The 26,648-nt window shown below is 47.4% G+C and overlaps 3 protein-coding genes and 1 long non-coding RNA gene across 9 annotated transcripts; 1 reads left to right on the top strand and 3 right to left on the bottom strand.

Annotated features, from left to right (window-relative positions):
• Nucleotides 1-34: 34 nt before the first annotated feature.
• LOC133168855 (cytochrome c oxidase assembly protein COX16 homolog, mitochondrial) lies at nt 35-2,678 on the bottom strand. Of its 2 annotated transcripts, XR_009718317.1 has the most exons (5): nt 2,521-2,678; nt 2,372-2,449; nt 2,101-2,169; nt 1,730-1,946; nt 35-161 (listed from the first exon to the last, which is right to left on the bottom strand). XR_009718317.1 is itself a non-coding variant. In XM_061300520.1 (4 exons), exons 1-4 carry the CDS (start codon nt 2,578-2,580, stop codon nt 1,833-1,835), a joined length of 321 nt encoding a protein of 106 aa, XP_061156504.1. In that variant the 5' UTR covers nt 2,581-2,678; the 3' UTR covers nt 1,442-1,832. The 2 variants fall into 2 exon arrangements, 1 of the variants encoding a protein (XP_061156504.1); XM_061300520.1 differs by lacking the exon at nt 35-161 and having other exon boundaries at nt 1,442-1,946.
• Nucleotides 76-1,376, top strand: LOC133168863 (uncharacterized). Its single transcript, XR_009718319.1, has 3 exons — nt 76-218; nt 467-565; nt 676-1,376. It is a non-coding gene; the product is annotated as an uncharacterized LOC133168863 (long non-coding RNA).
• Nucleotides 2,679-2,967: 289 nt separating the features above from the next.
• actn1 (actinin, alpha 1) lies at nt 2,968-19,682 on the bottom strand. 5 transcript variants are annotated; one of them, XM_061300383.1, is made up of 22 exons: nt 19,287-19,681; nt 11,748-11,862; nt 11,544-11,663; nt 10,806-10,892; nt 10,650-10,737; nt 9,726-9,804; nt 9,551-9,632; nt 9,087-9,172; nt 7,745-7,837; nt 7,199-7,429; nt 6,926-7,073; nt 6,708-6,858; nt 6,483-6,591; nt 6,260-6,400; nt 6,009-6,191; nt 5,804-5,938; nt 5,542-5,721; nt 5,306-5,452; nt 4,523-4,603; nt 4,306-4,371; nt 3,756-3,914; nt 3,362-3,655 (listed from the first exon to the last, which is right to left on the bottom strand). In XM_061300383.1, exons 1-22 carry the CDS (start codon nt 19,383-19,385, stop codon nt 3,497-3,499), a joined length of 2,739 nt encoding a protein of 912 aa, XP_061156367.1. In that variant the 5' UTR covers nt 19,386-19,681; the 3' UTR covers nt 3,362-3,496. The 5 variants fall into 5 exon arrangements, with proteins under 5 accessions (XP_061156364.1, XP_061156365.1, XP_061156366.1 ...); XM_061300380.1 differs by having other exon boundaries at nt 2,968-3,655; nt 4,306-4,603; nt 19,287-19,682; XM_061300381.1 differs by lacking the exon at nt 4,306-4,371 and having other exon boundaries at nt 3,255-3,655.
• Nucleotides 19,683-21,798: 2,116 nt separating this feature from the next.
• Nucleotides 21,799-26,589, bottom strand: dcaf5 (ddb1 and cul4 associated factor 5). The gene is made up of 9 exons (XM_061300416.1): nt 26,198-26,589; nt 25,372-25,515; nt 25,228-25,264; nt 25,017-25,156; nt 24,815-24,944; nt 24,368-24,581; nt 23,693-23,759; nt 23,503-23,624; nt 21,799-23,425 (listed from the first exon to the last, which is right to left on the bottom strand). The coding sequence occupies exons 1-9, from the start codon at nt 26,403-26,405 to the stop codon at nt 22,304-22,306; spliced, it is 2,184 nt and encodes a 727-aa protein (XP_061156400.1). The 5' UTR covers nt 26,406-26,589; the 3' UTR covers nt 21,799-22,303.
• Between the last annotated feature and the right edge of the window lie 59 nt (nt 26,590-26,648).

The following is a 26,648-nucleotide window of genomic DNA, read 5'->3' as shown; positions in this document are numbered from 1 at the left end:
ATAAAATCTCGTGGACAACCACCCCCCCCCTCAAGCCGGCTTGGTTCCCCCGGCGAGAGGCGTCTCGGATGGGATCCGTCGGAGGGGCTCGCCTCGGCGCTGGTAATGGTGATGTCCTCCTTCCCCCAGAAGCTCCTCACGTCTGGCGGGACTGAGCTGAGCTGTCAGTGACAAGGGAGGAAGAGGAGGAGGGGTGAGGAAGGAGAGAAGGAAAGAGGGTGAGTATTTTAAGGTCCTCGCCCGTGATGGATGCTCGCAGCGGCTCGCGCTCGGCCGCCGAGCCGTGAATCAGCGCTCTCCGGTGGGGAAGGCGTGCGCACGAGGTCCCTCCTCCTGCTTCTCCTCCTCTTCCTCCACATTCAGTGACGCTCTCCCGCATCGCTCCGTGACCGCCTCCTCATCGCTTTTATTTTTTGGGGGGGAGGGAGGGAGGTGGGTGCTTTAACAATATTATGATTATTTTTAGAGGCGGTGTCCAATGGTTACAGTCGCTCCTTCCCGCGCGCACGGCTGACTACGTCACCGGCCTCGTCAGCTAGCGTGAGGACTGCGGACGGATTATTAGGTACACCTGCACCACCTCATCTCATGACGAATGAATGCAAAAATAAATGGTACAAATCCTTCGAATAAACTAAAAAAAAAACCCCGTTGATTTTCAATGCTAATCAAAAGAGGATCATCATCAACATCATCGCCATGGCGACGCGTGGCCCAACCCCTCTTCCGCTCCCTCCCTCCAGTGAAGTTGTGGGCGTGGTGGGCACGTTTCCATCCGGCTCATCATGTTGCGAGCGAAGCAAAAGAGCCACGGGGGGCATTTGTTCCGCGTGGACTCCCCCTCAGCTGCCAAACGTCAGACTATTTTTAGACGCCGGCGGAGAAAGAGCGTGAGCTACGAAGCGGACCGATGAAACCGGACTCATGTCCTTCCTTTTGCTTTGACTTGCAAGCTTAAACTTGATTCGAGCGCTCTATGATGGGAGGCTACCTGAAAGCTAACATTCAATAGCACGCGGGCTAACAATTAGCATCAACGTGGTGATGTTAAATGAAAGCAACAGCTACCCAAATGTTGCTAAACACACTGATGGACCATAATATTGTTCCTCATATTCTTTATCCCCTGCAAAGAACGACTGATATCAGTGCTGTACTAATGAGCTGAGAGGACTCAAGCTGTTTTAGTGAAATGCACAATTGTGCCCGGCATACATTGTGTATATATAGTTTTTTTTTTTAGCTGATCCCCCCGCTATTTTCATGGAAAAAGCATACTGATTGTTCTTTTTCCAATGGCATCAATTTTATCTGGAGTCTCGCTATTTGCAGTCCGGCCAGGTCCCTAAGCCTCATTGTCTGTCTTGGACTGCCCCCAAGTGCCCAAGGCGAGTATAGCGGAATGAGAACCGATGGAGAAAATGTGACAAAAACCGTTCAATTCTTTTCAATTCTATTTAATATAATGACTGTATTTACAAAGTATATATTATAGTGCTAATATTATCAACAACCACAAGACTTGAGATATTTTTTTAGCTAATTCCGAATCTGCACTTACTTTTTCTCTAGCACATCAATTTTTCATAACAGACAAAAATATGAAAAATCAAACTATTAAAAAAAAACTGATGTTCTAGCGAAAGGTTAAGACATTCTTTCCCCAATCAAGTTTTAAAATACAATCAGAGACACCAACGCATATCTCCAATTAAAATTTGCTGCTCACCAGTGTTGTTTGAGAGCTGTTTTGATTTCTGAGCGTGATCCAGGAGCTGACGGAACTCATATCTCAAGGCGCCACTTTATATCTAAAGGGGTATGCGCGTCTCCTAGCTCTGTGGGGTCCTCTTTACGCTCTGCTGCTCCTGGAACTCCCGAGAGTCTTCCCAAGGCCGTGGGCCACGAATATTCCTCCACTCGTCTAAATTGTCATCCTTCAACTTCTGCTCCAAACAAGATGGCGGAAGCAGAAGAGGAAAAGAAGCAAACATTTTATTTTAAGCCAGCGAAGCTTCGGCAGTTTCAAACGTGTCCCCGCTATTGCAATCAAATCCATATTTGAACAGATTCATTTTTCCTTCCATCTCATCTCCTCACCTCATACTCTTGCTCCAAAATGACCGACTGCTTTTGCGGGTTTAGTTTGGCCTCCAGTGAGGGATCCAACTGAAACCACAAGATGGTTACAATAATATTAAATAGACTGTGTCCGTTTTTTGATGGACTACTACGCCATTGCATTTGAATGTTGGTCATAATTAGAGTCAAATGAACCAATGGCTACAGGAGTTGTTTTTAAATAAAAACGTGACATTTACTGGGCTTTTTGAAAGCATGAGAAAGACATAACTGTGAAAAAGTGGTGTACCTTCCTCTTGAGCTTCTGGGCGTCGTAGCGGATCTGCGTGAACTCCCGCAAGCCGAAGGAACCGCCGACCAACAACAGCTGAAACCACACGATTATTTTTCGAATTTCTGACCACCAAGATGCGAATACATATGGAAGCGCATACTTACGAGCATAGGCACTCCATATCGCACAGTCTTATTCTTCTGCAGTGTTTTTAAGCTAAACATGGCTCCTTTTTTGACTTTTTACGTTGCTTAACTTTAATATTCGTGAAGAACATACAGGTTAAATTGCCGGTGTGCACTTCCGGGTTTGGTTCGACGTACTAACACGTCCGGTGTGCTACAAAGGTTCACGTAGGAACTATTTAACTATTAAAACGTTTTCGTATCAAATTATTAATAAATAGTGCCTAATTATTTAGAATTTATATGATTCCAATTAAATACCATAAATGTCCGTTTTGGTTAAATCCAGCAAGCAGATGGTTTTAAACTTTGTACATAAAATACAACTATTGACCACAAAATATACTCAAATTATATATGTATATTGTCCCTTAAAATGCTTAATATCTGCATTAATAGGCTGATTTCAAAATAAAGACAAATATATCTATTTAGAAACAGCAATTTATTCACAAAATGGCAGTAGCAGACCACAAAAAAATGGATATTTTGCTTTGCGAATCATGCCTTGTAGAAAGTCTACTTAAAGTTCTATATTTGGTGCCACTTTTTGTCTCAGAAAATTCTTTTAACACAAAAATGCCCCCCAAAGAAATCACAAAAAATCTATACCTATTGTGTTTGATGACTGTAATAATATATTTTATGTAAATAGCTGAGAATAAACAGACATGAAAGCAATTTTTCTTTATTACAATTTCCATCTCTCACTCTTAACCAGGTGAAGAAAAATACCTTTTTTTTTTTTTTGTTCAGTATTATAAAATATGTTAACTTTATATCTTTATGAACGAGGACAACAACAAGAAAATAAAAACATAACACGTTTTTCTCTGTGTAAACTGCTTGGCATGGGGGGGGAGCACAACTTGTGAGGGCAAAACAATATAAGGCCAGAAACATACAAAAAAAAAAAAAAAAGTGGGCGGGTAAAGGGCGGGGAGGCGGAGAGAGTTCAAAGGTCGCTCTCGCCGTAAAGGGCGGTGGAGAAGGACATGTAGTCGAGGGCCCCGGGCACGCCATCGGGGCCCGTGTACGGGGCCATGCGGGCTATGCAGTACTCCGCCTGGTCCGGGGGCAGCTCGCGCCGCAACTCGTCCACCAAGATGTAGTTCTGTTGAGGACCAGATAGTTAATAATTTCAAGGAAATATTTTTAATCCAATTTTAAATATCCATTTGACAGGGTCATACATAATCCATCCATTGACGTACCTTGTCTCCTGCCAGGACTTTGAAGGAGGCCATGACCTGGTCGGCCGTGTCTGTGTCGGCCGTCTCGCGTGACATGAAGTCGATGAAGGCCTGGAAGGTGACCACGCCCATGCGGTTGGGGTCCACAATGCTCATGATGCGGGCAAACTCGTTCTCGCCCTGCAAAGTACATGCGAGCATCCGCAAACACATCCATAGTTACACAATGCCTATGGTTGCTTGTTATTTAGTTAGCAAATAAAATAGTTATCTAGCTAGTTACGTTGTCCATTATTTATTTAGCAGGTTTACTAGCTAGTTAGGCTCAATATTCATTTAGTTAGTTTTCTGGGTTGCCAGGCAGTAATGTTTAGTTAGCCTTCTGGCTAGCTCGCTCGCTCATTAGTTTGTCTGGTAGCTTGCTTGTTATTTCCTTCAGTGGATTGTTTTCCAGCTAATTGCACCACTGTAATTGGCATGGTAAGGCTCTTGAGTTCAACATACAACACACGTGTTACCTGTTCACACGCAGTCTTCTCAAAGCAACCAAAAAGAAAAAAAAGAACATTACCAGATTGTAACCGACGGAGATAAGGCAGGACTTGAAGTCGTCTGCATCCATCACTCCCGTTCTCTTCTATATAAGGGGCGAGCGACGGACGGGAAGGGAAAAAAGACAGAAAAAGAGAAAAGGAAGCAAAGGGGAAACCGTCGAAAGAGGACGAAAGGAAAAGCAGGGAGGAAAGGAAAAAAACAAAACAAAAAGGTGAGATGAGTTCAAGAAGTACCTGGGCGTCGTTGGAGATATCGAAGCCGAGGCTGATCAGGCAGGCCTTGAACTCCTCGGCCCCCAGCGTGCCCGAGTGGTCCTGGCGTGGGGTGACGGTGAGGGGTGGGCATCATGCAGTGACACGCAACAGCCGTGGCGGGGTGAGGGGGGGTGGTCATTTGGACAATAATGCAGGTGATTTGAAGGTGAGGTGTGGGTGATATCATGCATTGTGGGGAAGGCATGCAGGAGACACAACAGAGAAGACATATTGGAGGTTGGTTAGCATCTGCAGGGTCAACACGCACTCGCGTACATGCGGACACGCACGCACACACAGGCACGCTCATCTGCAGATATACTGTACAGATGTACACACAAATACAAACGCACACAATAAAACAAACACATGCATCCATGTGCTCACATGAATACACACAAACGAATACCTACGCAAACACAGTCATAAATGCAAACATACACACACTCGCACACACACACACGTTGCTTGGCCAGGGCATTCTCAGGCGTTACTGTGCAGTGTGTAAGGCAGGCAGGCTCTCCGATCATGTGGTGACCCCAGCATCAACATTCAAATATATATTCCGATTTTTAAACAATATCTATCTATCCAGCCCGCTATAATATAACACACACTAAATATTATAACAACTCTGTTCTGGTGTTGCTAATGTTAGCCGCTAGCACAAATAATAGGTTGACTGGCTAGCACGTAGTTAGCCGCGACACCATTCCAGTAGCTGCCAGCACTTGCCAAGAACATCCTGGCATTGCGACTGACCCTGTCAAAGTGGTTGAAGGAGGCCCTGAACTCGTTGAGCTGCTCCTGGCTGATGCCTTTGGCGTCTCGCGTCAGGATCTGGTTCTCGATCTCGTTGATGGTACGAGCGATGGTGGTCAGAAGTTGCTCCCAGCCCACACGGATGTGCTGAACACATGACGCAGACGCGTTTAGCTTTCCGTACGTCTCTTATGGTCGGTCGCTTTATGTGCTAACGTTAGCTGCTTGCTAGCTACCTCCATGGTGTAGTTGGTGTGCTTGTTGTCAAAGATCAGCGCGGCCTGGATGAGCTGGTGGTCTCCTTCCAACTGCTCAATCTTGGGCATGTAGTTGACGATACTCTTCTCATACTGCCGCAGGTGCGCCAACTGGTCCTCCAGCGTGCCGTGCAGTTCCATTGAGATGTAACCGATTTCCTGCACTCCACATACGCACAGGAACAAAATATTAGAAGGAGAACGTGAGGTTATTCAAGAGCAGGCTGGTCTTTAGACTGACCTCCATCTTGGTCTGGATCCAAGGCCCGATGACGTTGGCTTGGCCGGCGAACTGGCGCCGCAGACGCTCGTTGTTCTGCTGCCGGGCGTGCTCCTCAATCAAGGCCTGGTCACGCTGAGGAACCAGCTGTCGTACCTGCAAGGATATCATGGTTCGCACGTCGCTATCCTGAACTGCACTTTTATTTCATGATGCTCGTGGTTACCTTGTCCCACTTGGCGTTGATCTCCTGAGGGTTGATGGTGGTGTAAGGGTTGATGCCGGACATATTGACGTGGTACGTCTGCATGATCTTGGCGATCTCATTATGGATGCCCAGGATGGCCTGGCGCTCTTTGTCCGCCTCGGGCAACGTGGCCTTGAACTGCTCGTGGGCCGTGCTGAGTCCCTGCGGCACATACGTACTGGAATGTGAGATGATAACGCAAAATAAATAACTTTTTATTTCATTCTCACTTGGATTTCCTCAATGGTATGGACTATGAAGGAGTCCTGTAGATCCTCCATGGCACCCTCCATCCAGTTGTTGAATGGTGCTGCTCTCTTTGCGAACTCCAGGTACAACTGATCGATGGTTTCCAGAAGTTTTTCTGTTCTCTGTTGAACACCATAGTTTTTTTTAAATATTTGATCCAATTAAAGAGAGGATGAGAACCTCCACAGCATATAATGGACTCACCTGGAGTGCTTCACTACGTTGCTTGGTCATAGCCCCAAGGGCATCCCAGTGGTCACAAATTCTCTGGCAGCGATTGTTTACATTTGGCGAGTCGTAGTAATCCAGCTCACTGGAAGACAACAAGAAAAATATTTTCATTTTTCTGTAGCTCCGATTGATGCTCTTGTGCTTTAAAGCTAATGTTAGCTGGCTAGCCTTTTATGTTTTGGATGCTTTTCGACTTACTTCAACTCCTGCGCGATGGCCGCAATCTGCTCCACGCGGTCCTGATGGGCAGCCAAGTCGCTCTCAAAGGCTTCGTGCTTCTTCAGCAACGCCTTGATTTCCGACAGCGACGCCGTCTCAAAGTCTTTGCGCTGAAGCATCTCGTCCTTGCCTGCACGGGGAATTTGTGTGAGCCCTCAAAAAAAAAAAAAAAAAAAAAAAATCTGCCACTTTCGTACCTTGTGTCCAGCCTTCGTGGATGGCCGCTTTCTGTCGGAACTTCTCGGCCAAGTGGTCCAGTCTCTCCAGGCGGCGGATCTCGTTGAGGAGCCACTCCTCGTAGCCCTTTTCGGCGCCCTCCAGGTTGCCCCAGGCGTTGTTGATGTCCTGCGGGGAAGACGGTTTGAATCTTTTCAGCAAATAAATGAATGAAATGTAAAAAAAAAAATAAGAACCCACTGTTCTAGTTTCCTGAGGTATGAACAAAGGATTTGGACAGAAGCGAAACCCACCGACACCATCTGGCCCTCGGAGGGCATGAAGGCGGGCCGGTTGCTGAGCCTCAGCTTGGTCTGCAGCGTGTTGAAGTTGATCTCCAGCTGGCACTTCTCCTGCACTTTGGGCGGCTTGTGTAGCCGGCGGTAGTCTCGAAAGTCCTCCAGCTTCTGCTGCATGGCCTGCATGGTGTTCTCAGGCACGCGGTTCTCCAGCCATGGGATGGTGCGGCGGATCCACTCCAACAGCTGAAGTGTGTGTGTGGAAGGAGAAGGGTTGAGATGCATGCAAGTAAAATGAAGGATGGCGGTGGGAAAAGAGGAAGTGGGGCAAGTGGATGTGTGTGAAAATAAAGAAAAATCAGAATAGTGTTAAAAATGCATTTTTGTGAATTGTTAGACCATAATAAACTATCATTTCTTCTATTATGGACTCGTTTGTATTGATGCCTATTTGGAGCGCAAACACCCCAGGGTGAGTTTGGAGTGAGTGGTGGGGGAGGGAGGGGGGATGATGGAAGGGGGCAATAGGAGGTGTGTGCGTGGGGGCGGGGTTGTGCTCACATCACTGGCCAGCTTCTCATAGTCGGTCATCAGCTTCTCATTCTCTTGATTGACAGCCAGCACCTTGCAGATCCTGTTGGCCGCCGTCTCCGCCTACGACATCAGACCTTCATCATCACATTTTTTTTTTCCTTCCAAAATTTAAATTGCCAGGAAAAAGGCTCCATCCTTGAAATTCCCAAAAGAGGAGCCAAACAGTGCAGCCAAAGTAGAAGAAAAGCTTGTGCGTGAGGTCAGTCCATTGGCCGCGTCATTAGGTACACCTGCACAAGCCAATGAGCGCCAAGAGAAAAGCTGTGTGACAACCTCGGTTTGACCGATTGGATTATTTGAGCCAAAATGGATGCCGAATGAACCTAGTATAACATTTATGAATAAATTAAATCTCCCTCTTTTTTTGTTTTCACTCCACCGAGGCAAAACTGACTATGGCTGCAAGCTCATCTGCCACCTTGAACATGTCCTCTGCATCATGGTCGCTATGACGACAAGGCACCGCAGAGGAGACCGAACAACAAAACAAAGATAGATGGATGCTCTCGTGGCGCTTGAGTGGAAGCGACATGAAACTTATTGCTCCGTATTCATCAATATTTACATACTGCTCACATATTTCGACAGGCGCCATGACTCCTTAGAAGGAAACGAGCCCTTGTTTAGAAAATACGCCGGCAGCTGCTAATGTCTGCTATGCATCACTATTTAGTCAACGACTAAACTGTCCAGTCCTAGTTTTTAACGACCCGCACAGGACTTTTTGAACGAAACGCGGAGTCGGTCCCGTTTGGGGATTTCAGAGTGTTCCGGGGCTGCTCACCTTCTGCTTGCCCGAGAAGGCGTGGTAGTAACACGACACGTAAGTCATGACGGCCTTCTCGTCTGGCCTCAAGGTGCTAATGATATCTGCCGCAGGAACAGGAACAGGCCGCAGGAACAGAGGAGCAGCAGGAGAAAACCAGGAGAGAGAAAGAGTAAAAGTGCGCAAGGACATAAACGGCCAGCAGGGGGCGTAATCTCAAGGAGCTCCAGTTTGCCTGCTGTTTTGGACTTCAAGGGAAGCATGCTATGTAAAAATTTTGCGGTGATGTGTTAATGTTTATTTTTGGGGGATATTCCGTCCCGTTGCGAGTGACAGCGAGGCAGACCAGAGCTTCGGAGACAAAAAACATGCGTTTCGAAAACATGCAGAGTGAGTGTGACCCCTGCAGGGAGGATTGTGCGCTGCAGAGAGAAAGTGTCAGGAAAACACCTGAGGGGTAAAAAAAAGTCAAGGTGAGAGAGTGGAGGAGGAGGAAGAAGAGGAGGAGGAGGAGGAGCACGAGGACGCTGCATCCACGGATACCTTCTGGGCGCCCGAGAAGGCGTGGTAGAAGCTAGACACGTAGGTCATGATGGCCTTCTCGTCCGGACGGGCAGTGCCCACAATGTCTGTGGGGGAGGAGGGGGAGAGGAAGGGGGGAGAAGAGAGGTGTGGTGGAGGGAGGGGAGGACCCGTCATTGAAGAGCTTTTAGCTCAGCATCATCCATCGCCATACAAGTCCAGATGTGCTTGGAAGGGAGGTTTCGATTGGTTAAAGAGCTTTGACATTGTTTCCGTGGAGTCTGCTTGAAAATGGCACATCTTGGCCCAGCCTAGCTTCCAAATCATTGGGAGGAGGAAGTCGGTGATGGAGGGTTATGTAAATTGGTTTAAATGTGGCCCTGCAATCCAGCAATTTTTTCCACAATTGAAAGTTAAACATGATTGGCAGTGAGAATGACAATTTGAAATGATACACAATGCTAATCTTTTTTTTTTTTTTTTACCTTCGGCATCCAACATCTTGGGAATATCCAAGTACTTCTCGGCAACTTCGAAGGCTGTGTTCAGGTTGGTCATGGGGTCGTCCTGATGACAGAAAATAGTTGGTATCATCCCATTCCCCCCCAAATCATAATGGTACTGCCCGCCCGACCAAGGGACATTTTGGCATCCTCTCACCTTGCGTAGTTTCCCATAGTCGATGAGCTCCGGGCGGTGCCGATGAATAAGCGCACAGAAGCCCAAACCATCTTTCCAACTGAAGACAAAAGGGAACTTCTTGTTAGAACATATCTGAAATGGAAATGCTCCTCCAACATGATGAAGTGCCATCAAATCCCACCCAGAAAAATGCACTGAAGGCCACACTGGAATATGATTATAGAGAAATAGCCTCCAGTGGTTTTGTTTTGGGTGCTCTGAATGGATGCTTTCATCTTTGAATCCTTTTTTTTATTATTATTATTATTGAGGCATGCTTCCGTTGTTTTTGTGCCGTATCTGATATTTTGAATCAATTAATAAACTTCATGCAGAGCTTTGACTTTTCTGGGTGAATGTAGACTTTGAAATGATTCCATTTTGCCGGCATGTTTTGAAGCGGCAATGAACGCTGTGCTTCAAACGTAAAAAGAATAATAAAGAAGCTATTGTTTGCCTCACATCTCAGGTGTCACAGAGACCGCATCAAAGGGTCCAGAACCGCCCCCCCACCCCATGTTGGACCCCTCACGGTGATCTGACTCCCCCCTCCTTTCTTCTTCTCGCCTTTCATCCACAGCGATCAATGATTCAGTACAGAACTCGTTTTTTTTTCCCACTTTAAATTCTCTTTTCATATTTACCACAGCTTTTTGTTAACACTACTCATCTGTTGGCGTCACGTCATGTTCCTCTCGCCCCGGGTTAGTTGCAGTTCAGCTTCTCATCCAATCAAGCCAAAAAGCGTGTTTTGTAAAAATGTGAACCACTCGGCCCAGACGGAGATAATTAGACGATGAAGTCACTCGAGATGTCAGAACATTATGAAATGTTGCCTCTGTGCGTTTGAGTAGAAATCCACACAAAGAAAGTAGCAAAGCGGATAAATGTTTGGGTTCTGACCTGATGTGAAAGTTCTGAATGTTGACGTTCTTGTAGGGCGCCGTCTTGCGCTGGCACCACAGCAGGAGGCCTTCCTTGGCGGACGTCTCTGAGATCGGGAAGAAGATCACTCGTGATGATTCTCCGCTACTAATTACGGGAAGCACTCACACTTACCTTCAACGGAAATGTCTTGGATGGCAAAGCGGAGGATGATGGTCCAGATCATTCCCAGCGTCATCTTGGCATTGCCGTCGACAATTTCTGTAGGTCATTCAAAAAGTGAACTAGTTTTTTTCTGTTAGGTCTATATTATACTGCCCCCAGGTGGCCAGGGCATGAACAGCAGAAGGAGCAGTCCATAGAAGTGAAGCAAAAAAGTGTGAACTGTGTCAGCAGTTTGTTTTTATAACGTGAAAATGACATAGTACTTTATTTAAAATAAAATTTAACGTGTTTTTTTTTTTGGCTGCTGCTGCGCAAGTCGTTGACAGCGATGACGCGCATTGTGTGAATGACGCGGTGCTATCTGCTCCTCTCTCCGTGTTGTGTTAGCCGTAATGACAATCCTTCCCAACAGGTTGGCCGTCTTCAATAAATCGCAGTAATCCAATCAGGATCAGGCGGCTCAGGAGCCGCTTCCCAGGTGGACGCATGGACGCGGCGCCACGAGGGTTAAAAACAGTCGTCGGTTCCGGTTTGACACACGAGGCGACCGATCAATCCCGTTAATGCCATTTGAAAGGGCAACGGCCACCCCCCCCCCCCCCCCTTAAAATCCCAAGCAGCTTCCCGATGAGATGTATGGACGAGGGATTCCAGGCGCGTAATCCGTCTGGAATGTCGGTCTGGCTCGGATCTGATCGAATGGTCGCACCGAATATCTTTCAAGCGTAATCAATGAGTGGCGCTCACCCTCGGCGCCGATGGACACCAGCTTGACACCTTTGCCGGCGATGAAGTCCAGCGCTTTGTTCACGTTGGAGATCTTGTGCACTTTCATCTTGCCTCGCTCGGGTTTGGCCAGACGTTCCCCTGCATGGGAGAAAGTGATGGGATATTATTTTTAATATCTGCGTGGCTGGGTTCTGTATCTCTAAGCGGGTGGGAATCACTGACCCGAAATGACCTCCAGCAGGAGCATGAGTTTCAGACCGTCCCGAAAGTCCTCTTCGATGTTCTCGATCTGCGTGCCGGCTTTTCTCAAGTGGGAGTTGCACCAAGCTGTGAACGTCTACGGAAGAAATGGGGGAAAAAAAAAAGGAACTGATATCAAATCTGTTCCTAAAAATCCTCGAAATGTATTTTTTGTACTAGGACGGGACTTAAAGCAATTCATCCCAAAACGGTAGCGAAGGCGCTGTTGGCGCTCGCATCAGTCGAACGTCATCCCTTCAAAAGGCGGCCGTCATCGGTTGAGGTTTACGCGACCACTTGGCTTTTTTACTGGCACGCGCTGGCCGCTGAAAGGAAGCGGAGCGCGACCGATGTCGAAAGGAACAGAGGGAAGATTATATGGTGTTTCATCTTCAAGGATAGAAGCGACTGGAAAAGATTTATGGAGCTGGGCACACGCCCTGAGATTGCTTCTTGGAGGTTTGGGTCGGCGACCGCGATGGGGAGCTTTCAGTTAATTCCATGCGGAGGGATACGCCGTAGAGGGTGTAATTCAAAATCAACACAGAAGCATTTTTGGTCTTATTTTTTTCTAATTTTCGAAATTATTCCATATTTTTCTCTGATTAGTTTTCTTATTGTTACATTTTTATCTATTTTTTTTAAAATATTTTTGTAGCTAATTATTTTGCATTTCTATGTATTTTTACAATATATTCAGTATGGTTTTTTCCACTCATACTTTATTTTCTTTCCCTAATATTTTGGATATTTTTATTTTTGTATGTCATTGTTTGGTTGTTAGCAAGATTGCACCGAACCATCACAACCCAGACAGAACAAAAGTGCTCTGCTTCTATTAACTTTGTCAAATACAAACAAAATGAGGTTCTTTTCATGTATTAACTCAATCAATGTGCAGTTTGCCGTTGACCGCCGAGTCCAAACTGCTCCGGGCGGGCTCACTTGTTGCGCAAGTGCAAGAAAAGCGAAAACACGACAACATCTGGCTGGCTCAAACGTGAGCCTGCTTTCTCTCTCTCTCTCCGTCACTTCCCAAAAAACGAGGCCTGCCAGAGCGTTAAGAGGGGTCAAGAGCACGCCGTAGCATGTGCTATACATCCACACGCCCCCCCCCCCCCCTCGCGGAAAACACACGGAGGTATACTTGTAACAAGCGTGGCTTGATTAAAACGCAAAAGTTGTGAGCTGATTTCAAAACTCCTGCGCTCCTCCCTTCATTAATCATCCAGGCTTCAAGAAATATTTCCTGCTTCACTCATTCCTGCCAGTTGAAGCGTCGCAGCGGTTCAACAGGCCTAAGCAAAGGAAGTCAGATGTTGCTGGCAGCGGCTGATGCACAGGAAGATTTTTTTTTATTTATTTTTTTTAACAGCGTGGCCAAATTTCCACTCTTTGTGTGTGCGATTATTAGTAGTAAAGTAGACCGATACCTGATATTTGCTGCAACTATTTATTTTCAGTAGAAAGAACAATATCGGCTTCAAAATCGAATGAATCGCCCTGGTTGATTATCAATCCATCGATTATTATTTTGGAAAAACTGGTACCGATCATTTTGAATGCAATGCAATTACTGTACATGCACTGGATTAATTTGATTATTTATAAAGCTCACTGATGTGCTGCACACATTTGTATTCCGAGATAACGCAAGCCACATGTATGTAGCTTCTATAAATACACGCCATCTGGTGTCAAATGAATCTCCAGTTTCGTATAAAAAAAATCGGTCGACGGCTGGAGAAGAAATCTCAAGTTTGACACATGGTCAGCTGCGAGCGAGGGAGGGAGGGAGGGGAAAAAAAAGAGGGTCCAGGAAAATGGAGGAAGTCAGAGCGGAGGCAATCCAGGAAAAGGCCCAATTGTTGTCCAATTTGGACGTTCGAATTGTTGCCGATTTCAGTCGGCGACTCATTGAGACCCTCGTTGGCGCCGGTTAAATGCTTCGACACGTATTTTCAGATGCCGGGGACCCTTGAGGCTGGAGAGGCTTTGCTGGTTGCCATGGCAACCGCCTCACCATTACCGCGCTTGTGCCTTTATTGTTTTGTTTTCTCCAGCGACGAGCGGGCTAGCTGTTAGCACGTGTCCATTTCTCATGTTACACACACACACACACACATGAATATGCATTAGAGAGAAGCGACGGTAAATATCCATGCGGCGCTGACAAAAGCGGCCTTGTTGGCCCCAGCGCAACACAATTACACTTGACACACACACAAATGGCGTCGCGGGAGCCGCTGCCAAGGAGATGTAGAAAGATTGTGCTGATTTGGCACTTTTGCACTTAAAGTGTCTGCGTCAATGGATGCTGCACCTGAGCTACTGACGCACTCCATCCCGCTTACGAGCCAGCCGCAGGGAAACACACTTCCTACCGGTTGCCTAGGACACACACGTGCACACACACACACACGGGGTGGAAATGCATGCGTGTGTTTGTGTGTTCTCACTTTAAAGGAAGGAGACAAGAGAGAGGGTGAAAGATGAGCCTTTGGGAGACGGCCAGAGCTTTTCTAGCCCCGAGCGCGAGAGTAAAATGTTCTATACACGATCCAGACAAAAGTCAAGAGACACAACTGATTGGGCCAACATTTATAACGACATACGCAGGCTTAAAAGAAAAAATAGCGGGGAGAAAATTGGACATTTTTCGCCGTAAATCCAGCTAATGGAAGTTTCTGGATCCCGGCGTTTTCCAATGGAGTGCGGCAAGTACAGTAAGCGCGCTGAAAGCCTTCTTTGTGGCCGAGCGGCTTGCGGCTGAGTCAGGTGACGGTCAGCAGTGGCGAGAGAGAGAGAGAGAGAGAGAGAGGGCGAGAGAGAAAAAAAAATGCTTGCTCGGGCACAAAGCGGCGAGCGCTAGCTGACTCATGACTACTGAAGCTACGATACTGAGTACTTCCCGTCACTGTGTCCGCTTGTGTACTTTACCTATGATGCAATATTTGTGCATTCCTCATACGATTTTGATGGTCATGTTGGAAATAAACAAACAAGGAGTGCAGACAGACTGTCGACACAGTTGGCATTGCAAAAAACCCGCGAGGGGGATCCACTCCATCGCGCAGTCTGATCAATAATAGCCGCCGCGGAATGAAATTCACACGTTCAATACTGGCTTGGAAAATAAGAACAAACGGCCTCGGGACATGGAAGCGTCAAAATACTTTTTTGGGGCTTTTTTTCCGGGTCGTTGCGCTGTGAAAACAGCACAGATGCAGAATTGGGGGCATGTGACAACATCTAGCCAAGAGCAAAACGGCTAGCCCGGCTAGCATGGGAGGTTTTGTTTTACATGGGCTGTTACGGGTAAATTATGTGATGATAACCATAAACTCAGAAGTAAAATAATAGGCACCTGACTGATATCAATTACACAAAATGTCTGAAGCATGAATTAAGAGAGATGCTAATCTACAATGATTAGCATAATGGCTAAAGGCTAGCATAAAAACAACCACAAAGAAGCTTTATTTTATTGTTTTTTAATGAGCTAAAATGTGGGATCCGAGTCTGGACATTGACTTGGCACGTTTAAAAACGTTCCACTTCCACACCTTCTGTTTTGGCCCCTCAGTTTACGACAAAATAGATGGATGGTCACTTTTATGATTTTTTTTTTTCCCCACCCAGTCTGAAAAATGTGAGTGAGAGCACCGGCCCATCCAGTCAGTGGCATGAACGCAACGTAGCAGCCGTGTGTTTACTCAGAGAGCAAACAGAGCTGACGCGTCGCTATTCCCGATAAGGCCGCAGGGGCAATTTCGACACGCTCGGGCGAAATGTCAGCAAATAACTTTCCCTCGCGCGCCGGCCGACGCCCACTCACTCGTACGTTTTTTTCTTTCATTCAGCGCGGGAAAGGAGGCAAAGCGGAAGGAAACGGAGGAGGAAGTTGATGAATCTAAAAGTTTTTGGGGTTCCAATAATGCCTTGTAGCATCTGTGGCTAGCTAATGTTAGTTTATTTACAATGCTCAATTATAAATTCAACTTCTGGACAGTGACCTGACCTTTAGTTTCTTCCTATTTCGATTTCATATCTATCTACGGTCGATGTAACTTCCCATTCTGTAAAACTGCAACGTCAGCAGAAATTTTGCCGCAACGCAACAAGAAGCCAATTAAGTGACGTAAATAACATCCGGAGAATGAAGGGATAGCATCGAAGATCACTAAGGTAGACAAAGGACCAGCCTGAAGAACTGCTCTCGGTCTGTCACTGTCTCTTCTTCCTCAAAGCTCCGCCCCCCCCCACTACACACACACACACACACACACAAATTCTACTGAATGCAAAAGGTGTGTCGGGTTCGGCTTGCCTGCCTTTTTTTTTTTTACCTGCGTATCTGTTTACACCATCTCCACCTGCTACCGCATTAGCCAAGTTAGCTTGTCTTGTGGGGACGCTCACATTTTCAGAACCGGTTCAAATGTGTGTTGGACAAACTCCAGATGAGGAGTCACAAAAAGCTATTAAGATTCAAAGCACCCAACTTGTTTTAATGACCTTTCAATGACGTACGCGCCGCGCCGGGAGCTAGCATCTAAATTTGGAGACAATTTGCATTCAGGCTTTTTTGGAGAAGACGATTATAATCGGCAGGAAAGAAATTAAGCAGCCATTAGCACCAAATACAGCTGAAATTAGTCAGTTGAAACATTCCCGTTTTGCAGGTTAGGACAATACACTTTGACGATTGTGTTTTTTTTTTTTTTCCTTACGTTTGGATTCCCAAACGTGTCCCGACGTGAGTTGCAAGTACGAGGATGCTTATCTTGGAATCTTAATGTCTTTGCACAGCCAGGTGTTTTTCAGGTTACACATCAGTCAAGTTGCCAATCTTGCATATTTCCTCCTAATCGTGTTTGCATAAAAAGACGATCTTCAGGTTTTCTAGCTGTGGTCCAGGTTTGGCATTTTATTTTTGTCCTACCCTAAACTCTTCCGTACCACACCTACATTCCCAAAAGGCCACGCGGAGATAAGAAGCATCCACCGCTGTTGCATCATGACGCTCCCATTTAAGGGCGGCCATATTTCTCCATTCCGTCGGGGCTGTGCGGTGACTTGTCTTTTCTTGCGCGACGGTTACGGGGTTGCGTAAAACTCGAAATACCGCAGATGATTATTTGGGGAAAAAACATTTGCAAACAAATAGTAGCTTGTGGATGGAATGGCGTTCAAACATATGTTTTTTAGCTTCAGCTAGCATACAAAAATTTCACTGCTGGTAAAGAAAAAAAAAAGAGAAAAAAAACACTGGTCCACAAAACACTTGCCGTCATCACATTCCTGCATTCCCATGATGCACCTTGCATAGCCTCGCCGCTTGACAAAAGAGCGTGACAGCTAACAATGCACGTGTCGCTGTGCAAACTACCCTCAAAGTTGAATTCTTCAAATCAGCAGAATGCATGTTCTCTGTCAAGCTAGTTCATATTACCGGCCACTTGTAGCAACAGTTCATGTTGCAGAACTTTCCTTTCCAGTTTACAACTTGACATGTTTTTCTTCCCTCTCACATCTCAAAGTGATATTTTCCTACGGATATCTCGGGATAGGAAAAGCTCCAAGCACACGCGACTCGTTTTTGCGATATTTTCTTTTATTCCATTCAAATGATCTGCCAGTAGATTGAAATTGCGCCCATGGACCGAGAAGTTGCACAGCTGCCAGGAGAATGTAAGTTACACCAATGAAACATTCAGAAGGTGACAAGCGTGCGGGCCAGCTGCTTTTTTTTTCTCTTCTCCACATTTGTGACAATGTGCAAGCTGCATGTCACACCTGACCACGGCAATATGGCGTGCGTCTCAGAGGTAGCGAGAGTGGCTGACGTCGTGTAGGCGACCAGGTTAATCGATTAAAATAATCGTTAGCTGCAGCCGTAGCCACGGTTAGCATTTCAAAAAAGGCCAATGGTTGCGTATTTAAGTTTTTACCCAGAGGTAGGGTTTCAAATGTGGCTTAGGGTTTCAATTTAGTTCTAGCCAGGATTAGGGTTTCCAAAAAGTCGTGACACCTGAGGGTGTCTCTGCGCCGTGACCGGGCTTCTCCCCGGTAGCAGCAGAGGATGACATCACGCAGGAAACCAGAAGCAAGAAGAAACTGGATGAAGGAGGAGGAGGTGTGGGGGGGGTTGAAAAACTTTTTCCAACAGCAGCAGCAGCAGCAGCGAGAAGGGGCGAGATTATTACCATTTTTGGGCACGCTCGCTCCCAACGCAAGCCCGGCCCAAACCGCAGCGCTTGCTCAGATTCCACACATCTTTTTTTCTCTTCACCCCCCCCTTTTTTTTCTATAAAGTAGGAGGAGGGGGTGAAAGGTAGTGTGTGGAGGGCTGAGGAAGTCACAGTCAAGGATAATCCCATCACCCCCCCTACAAATTAAATCAAGGATAGACTTTGCTAATCCACATCTCATCATACAGCAGATGACATGTTTTTGGAAATTGGGGTGGGGGGGGGGGGCAATCATTGACTTAATGCAGCCAAGCGCATGGCTGACATCTGTTGCAGGAAAAAAGGTGCACCAGTGTAACACTCGAATCCCCCCCCCCCACACCCTTTCGAGTCCCTGTTGCAGCACTAATTGCTGTTGAATGGAGCCGACACACATCTTGTAATCCACCGTAACGTTCCACACACATCTTGAACAGTCACGCCGCACTTCAGTACACGACTGAAATCGATCAAAGCGTCCTAGACGTCAAAGTTAAACCAAAAAAAATCACTCGAAAATTGATTACAACTGTATTGGTATCGGCAGAATCCATCAATACTCGATACTTTCAAATGAACCTTGTGTCACAAATACTATTCCATTAGTGCTTTTTTTTAATCTCGAGAAATTTATTTATGCTAATTTGAAGGCGCTTTTTGGCCAATTTTACAATAAATAACAGAAACATGATCCAAATGGAAATATTTTCCAATATAAAAAAATGGCGTTCAGTAAATTCTAGGGGTTGAAATTAAATTTTCAAACTCATGTCAGGGTTTCTAAATAGTATTTTGGTATATCGAAGACTCTAGTTTTAAATTGCGGTTTCCAAATAAATTTAGGCTTTAAAAGTACGAGTTAGAGAAAGTGGTCATGGATTTCATTCAAGCAAGGAGTGGGTTTGAATTTGAAGCCTGAATTTCCTAATTTGGAATTGGACCAGAGATTCATTTTAGAAATTCGGGTTTCAATCCAGGATTAGGGTTTCAAATTGGGTTTTGAAGCCAGAAATTGGATATTCCGATTGGGGGTTCAAACCAGGGTTAGGGTTTCAAATTAGGGTTTCAAGACAGAGTTAAAGTTTCAAATTAGGGTCTCAAGCCAGGATTGGGGGGGGTTCAAATCGGAGTTTCAAGTCAGGGTTACCATATCAAATTGGTATTTGAAGTTGGGAATAATGAGAAGAAGAAAAGGGGGGAAAAGTATGAAGAAGAAGAAGAAGGGGGAAAAGAAGAGATGAGTTTGTGCGCCTGTAAACCCGGAAATGAGCGACTGAGAGCTCCTCACCTTTCGCTGCTGCTTCTCCCAGGCGGGATCCAGGAGCATGTCCCGGTCCCAGTCGTCCTGCTGCTGCATGTAGACCTGCTCTTCGTCGTAATGATCCATAACGTGGGGGTGACGCACAGCCTGTGTGTCTGTCTCGGCTTCCCTTCCCTAGTATGTGTGCGTGTGTGTCCGCCGGCTGCCTCTCCTCAGTCCGCTGCTTCTTCTTCACCTCCTCCTCCTCCTCCTGGAGACGGCGAGTGTGTGTTAGGGGGGAGATTCGACGGTCCGCCTCCGGCTTCCCCTTGCGCTCGCTCGCTCGCTCTCTCTCTCTTCCAGCAGAACTCTTGTCCCACCTCGGCTCTGCAGTTCCCCAGAGGGAGGCTTCGCTCAGAGCCAGGTCGACAGAAAAAAGGGGAGTGAGACAGAAAAAAAACTTTGCGACAGACGAATGGGATCGATGGGCGAAGCAGAAGGATGCTGATTGGACAGCTCGGAGGTGTGAGCCCGCCCTTGCTTGACGCTGATTGGCCGATTGGGCTCTCATCCATCCGGCTTTCGGCAGATTTCCCGCCCAGGCTTGACTTCCAAGTGTGATTGACGGGCGACTTGAGGCTAATTAGCCTAAAACAAGTGTGATTTAAATGTAGCAGAAGGTGAGACGGATTTGTAAAAGGACACCCACGGCCTGGAAAACTGAAACGTAATAAAATATTTGTTTAATTAGAGACCATTATTTAAAAAGATGGTAAAATAAACACACAAGGACACTTCATTAGGTACGGTGCTCGAGCCCGGGTTCAAGCTAGCGATAGCATTTACTTTTTGATATTACTAAAGGTGGAGCAACCAAAACAAACATCTGATGGACACTGTCAATCAAAATAGTGTAAATAAAAAATGTCAAAATCATATCAGCTGTGCGTCAAAAACGGCATAGCATTGCTAATACATTGGGTGCGTCTCACACTCTGCTGCATTAGCAATTAGCAACTGTCAATTCATCAATGACAAATACATTTGCTGCTCACTCATTCCAAATCGAATCATACTATTTGATAATAATGCTTTTGTAGATGAAAAGAGGATCAATTGCTAATCTAATATTTATAACAGCACTTGACATTTATTACATAAGATGTATCCTGTGTTAAGGGTTAATGGGCTTCACCCCACTTGTGTGAGATTTAGGGCCGACGTGTTAAGATGCAGCGCACCCCGATGACATCAAAAACACACCCAGTCAAGGAATAGATTGTCAAGAATGTCCCAGGAGAGGCGTACCAGCTTTACATCTGCCAGAAACACCTTACTAGGCTATTCTATGTTGCACACACACAGAGAAACCTCGAGAAGCAAAGGTGAGTCAGTCTCAAGTCAGACAGCGTGCAGGTCGCTCTGCCTTCTAAGGTTAACTCGTCCTCCTTTCCTTCCTCCTCCTCCTTTTCCTCACCGAGGTGAGGCGGGGAGAGCCCCAGTCAGAGTCGGATTGCTCTTCTATATATGGGCAAACTTCTAAAGGGGAAGAGATAAATGTTTGGGAAAGTGATGTCACGGTTTGACTCCACAGCTTGTTGCAATCCCGACACTTTGTGTGGTGGTGGGGGGGGGAACACAAAATACTACAAAGCTCTTTTTTTTTTTATCCTCTGAATATAACCACTATTAATGCCGTACTGATGAGCTCCATATCAAGGATGTAGACGATTATTTTCAGAATTCCGAACACATGGAGTCCGCTGCTGCCGTTGCTGAGCTCACTGGCAGCTTCCCAAGGTATTCCAGTCATGTTGGGAAGGGGAACGCTTGGCCTTGTATGGGATGATGATGACCCCATTGACTTGTGATGCCTTTGTGGGCAAACGAACACGGTCAGAGAGTCCACGAGAGTCTAAAATTAAGAGATTACGTGGTATGGAAATCTCACATCTCCATTAAAGTGAATCTGCAATTTTGGCATTGTTATCGTTAGAATGACGAAGGGAGGGCGTTTCCCGCCGCGACTAGCATGCACAACCGGTTTACCTTTGCTGGATATATGCCAACTAAATTTGAACGTACGTGCTAATAAAAGCTTTACGCGCGGGATCAGGTTTCGATCGTAGAAGAGTGGACTAAAAAAGTAAAATATGCAACAGATTGAAGGGGGGAAAAAGGTGTAAACAAGCCTCGAGCATGTGGGCATTCATGAGCGTCCCAGAGGAGTCATGAGGGTGAAACTGAGGATGTCCATTTCCTACAGATAAGTCCCAACAAGCTGCCCGGAAGCCATTGTAAACAACACTTTAATCAATGCTTCCATTACAGCAAATTAATTGGGGCGATTTGGCAAAGTCACACATTTCTGCCAGGCTATGTAAACACTTTTTAAATTACCACTTTACTGTGAAAAGCAGATAATTCCAGTCGAGCTACGGATTTTAAAAGGGTATTGGAAGGAATTCAAGCAAAGTCAAAATAAAATGAGTTTCTTAGAGAATAAGGAGGTCATCGAGGAAACGCCGCCATCATTTTCCAATGACAAAAGAGCCAAAGAAAGAGTTTGGGCTGGCGAATGAGCCAGTCCTTTTATTGACAGAAAACAACACGTCTGTCTTGTAATGTTCTAAACACAAATGCGTTCTTCTTGACGCCTTCAACATTGAGAAAAAAGAAAAGAAAAAGAAAAACGTGCACGCTTGACGTCAAACACTTGAAATAAAATGGCAAGTCAAATGAATAACTTCGCTTCCTGGTACTAAAAAAACAAAATGGCAGTGTTGGGAATCATTCACTCATTCCCTATGTCCCTAATCAATTTCTGCGCCATGAAAGTATATCAAAATGAGTTAGAGTTACATTTAGAAAAAACTTATTTTTGTCTAAATGGAGTAACTCAACCCACTTCAGTCTCAAGATTCCACTCAAACGTAGTAATTAGTGAATGAGTCAATCTTACCAAAAAGAGAAATTGCGAACGTCACTTCCTGTCTTTTTTTTTTTTTTAAAGTCACATGACCTCCAAAAAAGGAAATGCCGACTGGAAAGAAGAAAAATGGCGACTATGTTTTGAGCTTCTTCTCTGAGGAGCCGCACTCACCCTCTTCTGATCCCGCATGAGTCCGCTTCTGCGTGGCCACTTTGAGCCTTTCTCCTGTCCTCGTGTCCGCCGCCTCCGCCACGCCGGCCTCGCGCTCCGGCTGTCCGGCAGCGGCGTCTCGGTGGCGCCCGTTCGTCTCCGCCTCTCCGTCTCCATCGTCCGAGATGGCCTCAGTCCTTCCGTGACGCCCCGGCGCCGGCTCGCTCGCGTCCTCCCGAGTCTCGGGCGACATCACCGGGCTGCCGCACACCAAATCCGACAGGCTCAGGCGGCGTTTCCCGCCGTCTCGTTCCGACGCCTCCTCCTCCGAGGACGTCAAGTCGTGGATGGAGATGGACGGGTAGCTGCACGAGTCAATGGCGGAGAACAAGGCTTGCCCGGCGGGGTCGGTCAGTTCGCCGGCGCGCGAGGCCACGCGTATGCGTTGCCGCCTGGCTACGTTGCGCCGCCGCACGGCACTGCGGCGCTCGTCGTCCTCGCTGCTGGAGCTGGAGGCGCTGGCCGAGGAACTGGAGGCGCCGGCGGGCAGTGAGGGCGAGGTGGACGAGGGGATGGACAAGGTGGCGTAATCGCGGGGGCTCGGCGAGCGTGGGCGCGGCATCGGGTCCAGCCAAAACGCGCTGTCCGAATCGGAGTCGTCGTTTGTCAAAAAAACAGATGGCGGCCTGCTGCTCTGTCTCCTGGAGCGCTCCTCGTCGTCCCCTCCTGAGCTGGAATTATCAGAATCCTCCGCTCCGACTTCAGCCCCGTCCACGCCCGTGGCGGCGGCGGCGGCGGCCGCTGCCGTCGCCGCTCGGGTGGGGCGACGGCCGCGAGCGTGCAGCTGCATGATGGCGTCCTCGCTCAGGTCCGAGTCCGAATCGGAGCTCCATCCCTCGAGCTCGCGGCGCACCAGCGAATCGAAAAAGGCCATCATGCGCGGGTCCTCCTGGATGGACTGGCTGACGTAGTCGTGCGACAGGCCGCTGCCGCTGTTCAGCACCAGGCTGATGTACTCCTCGTGCGTGTACAGGCTGCGGCACGTGTCCTCCACGCAGCCGTCCAGATCACCCAGGCTGTCGGGCTGCTGGTAAGGACTCCACACCTAGATGCACAAATACAACACTTCATTTGTAAACAAAATTTATACCTAATCAATTCATATCTTTCATCTTCACCCACCTTGATGACCTTTTCCACACCGGAGGAGCAGATCATGTACGTGTGCGGGTTGAAGCGGACCTGGTTGACGATGGAGCGGTGGCCTTTGAGGACCATGAAGGCGCCGTTCACCACGCGTCCGCCTGCACAGCGAAAGGTATCAGCAGAAGTCGTCGCTTTTGCCGCAGCGAGGCGTCAACGAATAACTCACCCGTTTCGGGGTCCTTGGGGATTTTCCACATGTAGAGGTTGAAGTCGTCCGAGCCTGACAGGATGTACTAAGGACACACAAACCGGGTCAGGATGTAGCACGAAGCTCACAGTGTGAATGTGGAATTTGAGCGGCTTCCTGGCGGCGTCTTAGTCTAATTCAAAGGTTGCTGCCGTGTTTTGTAAGCAGCTGAGGCTGGTGTGAAGGCCGCCAGTAAACACGTGGGCGACGTGAGGATGGAAGACTAGCGGGGACGATTTATTTTTCTTCTTCATTCGTCTTCCCGTGAACACAACAGAGTCAAGATGTCACTTTTCTGACAAATCACTTCAATTGACCTCCGCTTCAGACTCTTTGCGTATCAGGCGTGGAGTCTTCCGCCGCCTCCGATCATGTGAAAATGTTTTATTATTTTCCCGGTGAAACATTGGCCTTGTCTCTACGTGGGTGGGTTTTTTTTTTCCCTGCGTTGTCACCGTGGAGAGAAGCTCCGTGGTGTGTTATGGCGTCCCGTGAGACACGTAAAAAAAAGTGACCCTCAAAACAAAATGTCTGCATACAAAGGCGAAGTACAAACAGACTAATCGATCTTGCGAAAATGTCACTCGTCTTCAACTCGGCGGCGCCTTGGTGGTGCGTGATTTGAAACGAGATCCGAGAGCGGCGGCGCCCCACCTGATCGCGGTCTCCGGCAAAGCAGCAGCTTTTCATGGTGCAGTAGTTGAAGTAGCCCTGGTTGTCGAACTGAAAGCTGGGCAGGCGCGAGTGCAGCTCGTAGAGGACGGGCGGCAGGCGGCGCCGCAGCGCCAGCAGCTGCGTGCCCGTGCTGTTGAAGCGCACGCTCATGGCGCTCTGCAGCGACATGCTGCCGCCGTAGCGCAGCAGCGTGCTGAGGACGACAATTAGCAGGACGCTACTTAATGACAGAAATGCTCTTAAGCTCCTGATGGCTGTGATGTCATCACACCATTCGCACCTTGTTGCTTGAAAACAGTTAGCAGCATATTAAATAGGGAGACAGTGCCACCTCGTGGACACTTTATGAGGTACCATTGGGCACAGCAAAACTTCCAACAAAAAGTGGACACTCAAATCATGATGAACTCATCTTGACGTTCTTACCTGCGTGGCTTGCGGATGTCCCACAGCCCGACGCCTTCTTTGGAGTTGGCGGTGGCCAGCAGCCGAGGCTCCACCGGGTTAAACATCACGCTGTGAAAGGCCGACGAGTAATTGGCCAGGCAAAACGGTTCTGGAGACGGTAAAGAAATGACGTTAGGAACACACGTTGCGGGCAAGAGCACCACGACGGATCACGCGATACCTCCGTACGGCGGCTCTCGCGTGTCCCAGATGAGGACGCGGCCGTCGTCGGACGAGCTGGCGAAGACGTTGTCGTTTACGGGGCTGACCGAGAGGCTGTACACGGCGTCGATGTGCAAGAACACGTTGAGCGTCTCCCGCCTGTGACAGCGGCGATAAACAATGATGTGTTTTCATCACGAGCTAACGGGCTAATTATTACCGTTACGTACCGCTCCACGTCGTGAAGAATCACCTGCTCGTCGTTTCCTGTTCCGAAAGAAAGAAAAACAGAAACGTCAGCGGTGAAGTCGAAATGAAGGCAGAAATGAAATTCCACTTAGTAGCGTGAAAGGCACCGCCGGGATGCGCATTACCTCCTGAGAAGACCCTCTTGTTGCTGCTATCAAAGGCGAGGCAGAAGATGTTGGACAAATGTTCTCCCTTTAGCTTGAGTGGCTTGGAGCGAGCGTGGAGGGCTTCTTCCATGTTCCACAAGAGCACCCGCCGGTCATCTCCGCCTGCAAAAAACAAATCGGTGACGCCACAGCTTCTATTTAAGTAAATGATATGAATCCCTACTTCTTCTTCCCCCCCTTTTTTAAACACATTATCAGAACTTCGGAGTCCAAGTTTGTACTTTTTAACTTTTCCATGAGGAGTCAAAACAGTTCCAGTCTGAATTGACTCAAGTATTTGTATTGTCACTTAGAACTTACACTGAGCACATCAGCCATCTTTGTAAATCAAGTTTAGAAGTTAAGGTACAAAGGCATAAAGTTCAGGCTGCACTATTTTTCCCTTCTACTTAAATAAATGAATTAAAACAATACTTGTGTTGAACCATTCTATCATCATAATAAAGCAGTCAACATGGTTTCATGTCATGCCTGTCATGTTACCAAGAGGCCCACCCGACTATTATTAGCCACGTCAAAACACTATTATGCTAGCATGGTGGCATACGTGGGCGGCTACGAGAGCACTTTGGGGCGGCATAAAGACCTTCACCCAGCCGGGCTGACAAACACCCACCGCCCGGTTCATGTGAAGTCAATGTGTTGATGTTATAAAAGCTAAGCTAACGGGCACACGTAAGAAAGCCTAGATTGCTAGGTTGCTAGTTGTCATAGCATGCTAAGCTAACTAGCACTACGAAGCAGCCGCTTGCTAGCAAAGTTTGCCCGGTTGTGGGTTACCCACCGGACACCAGCCACTCGCCGCCGTTGTTGGAGAATTCGATGGCGTTGACGCAGCCAAAGTGTCCGAGCATGTCCTTCTTGTACAGGCTGGTGCAACCGGCCAACCTGCGCCGCTGGAACTCGTCCTTCATCAGCGGATGCCCCGTCAACCGGCGGCGGGACAGAAAGCCCACCGAAGAGCGCATACCGCAGCCCTTCAGCTCTTTCATGACAGCGGTGGTGGGTGACTACCAAGCTCCGTGAACACTCTTCATCTGCTGGCCAACTTGTGACACCCGTAGCCCGGCGTGGTGCTCATTGTTGTGGCGGAGGCTGTGGAGATATGGCAGTCCGAGCGAAGGGTTCCCACTCCGGTCGCTGGAGTGGAGGACCCCCCTCCCCCTAGCGTCCCTCCTCCCACTTGCATCAACACCACCGTGAAGATGACAACAACAAAAAATCTATATTTATTG

The sequence above is a fragment of the Syngnathus typhle genome, linkage group LG16 (genome assembly GCF_033458585.1).
Source record: "Syngnathus typhle isolate RoL2023-S1 ecotype Sweden linkage group LG16, RoL_Styp_1.0, whole genome shotgun sequence".
Classification (NCBI taxonomy): Eukaryota; Metazoa; Chordata; class Actinopteri; order Syngnathiformes; family Syngnathidae; genus Syngnathus; species Syngnathus typhle.
This window is presented reverse-complemented; position numbering and strand designations above follow the sequence as displayed.

Coding starts and splice junctions, on each gene's coding strand:
- LOC133168855 (XM_061300520.1), bottom strand. CDS start 2,580: ATGTTTAGCTTAAAAACACTGCAGAAGAATAAGACTGTGCGATATGGA. Junction 2,170..2,371: donor CCCAGAAGCTCAAGAGGAAG/GTACACCACTTT, acceptor TTGTGGTTTCAG/TTGGATCCCTCACTGGAGGC. Junction 1,947..2,100: donor TTTTGGAGCAAGAGTATGAG/GTGAGGAGATGA, acceptor TGTTTGGAGCAG/AAGTTGAAGGATGACAATTT.
- actn1 (XM_061300380.1), bottom strand. CDS start 19,385: ATGGATCATTACGACGAAGAGCAGGTCTACATGCAGCAGCAGGACGAC. Junction 9,173..9,550: donor CAAGATGTTGGATGCCGAAG/GTAAAAAAAAAA, acceptor CCTCCCCCACAG/ACATTGTGGGCACTGCCCGT. Junction 6,401..6,482: donor AACGTAGTGAAGCACTCCAG/GTGAGTCCATTA, acceptor GGTGTTCAACAG/AGAACAGAAAAACTTCTGGA.
- dcaf5 (XM_061300416.1), bottom strand. CDS start 26,405: ATGAAAGAGCTGAAGGGCTGCGGTATGCGCTCTTCGGTGGGCTTTCTG. Junction 24,945..25,016: donor GCGAGAGCCGCCGTACGGAG/GTATCGCGTGAT, acceptor TACCGTCTCCAG/AACCGTTTTGCCTGGCCAAT. Junction 24,582..24,814: donor GACATCCGCAAGCCACGCAG/GTAAGAACGTCA, acceptor TGTCGTCCTCAG/CACGCTGCTGCGCTACGGCG.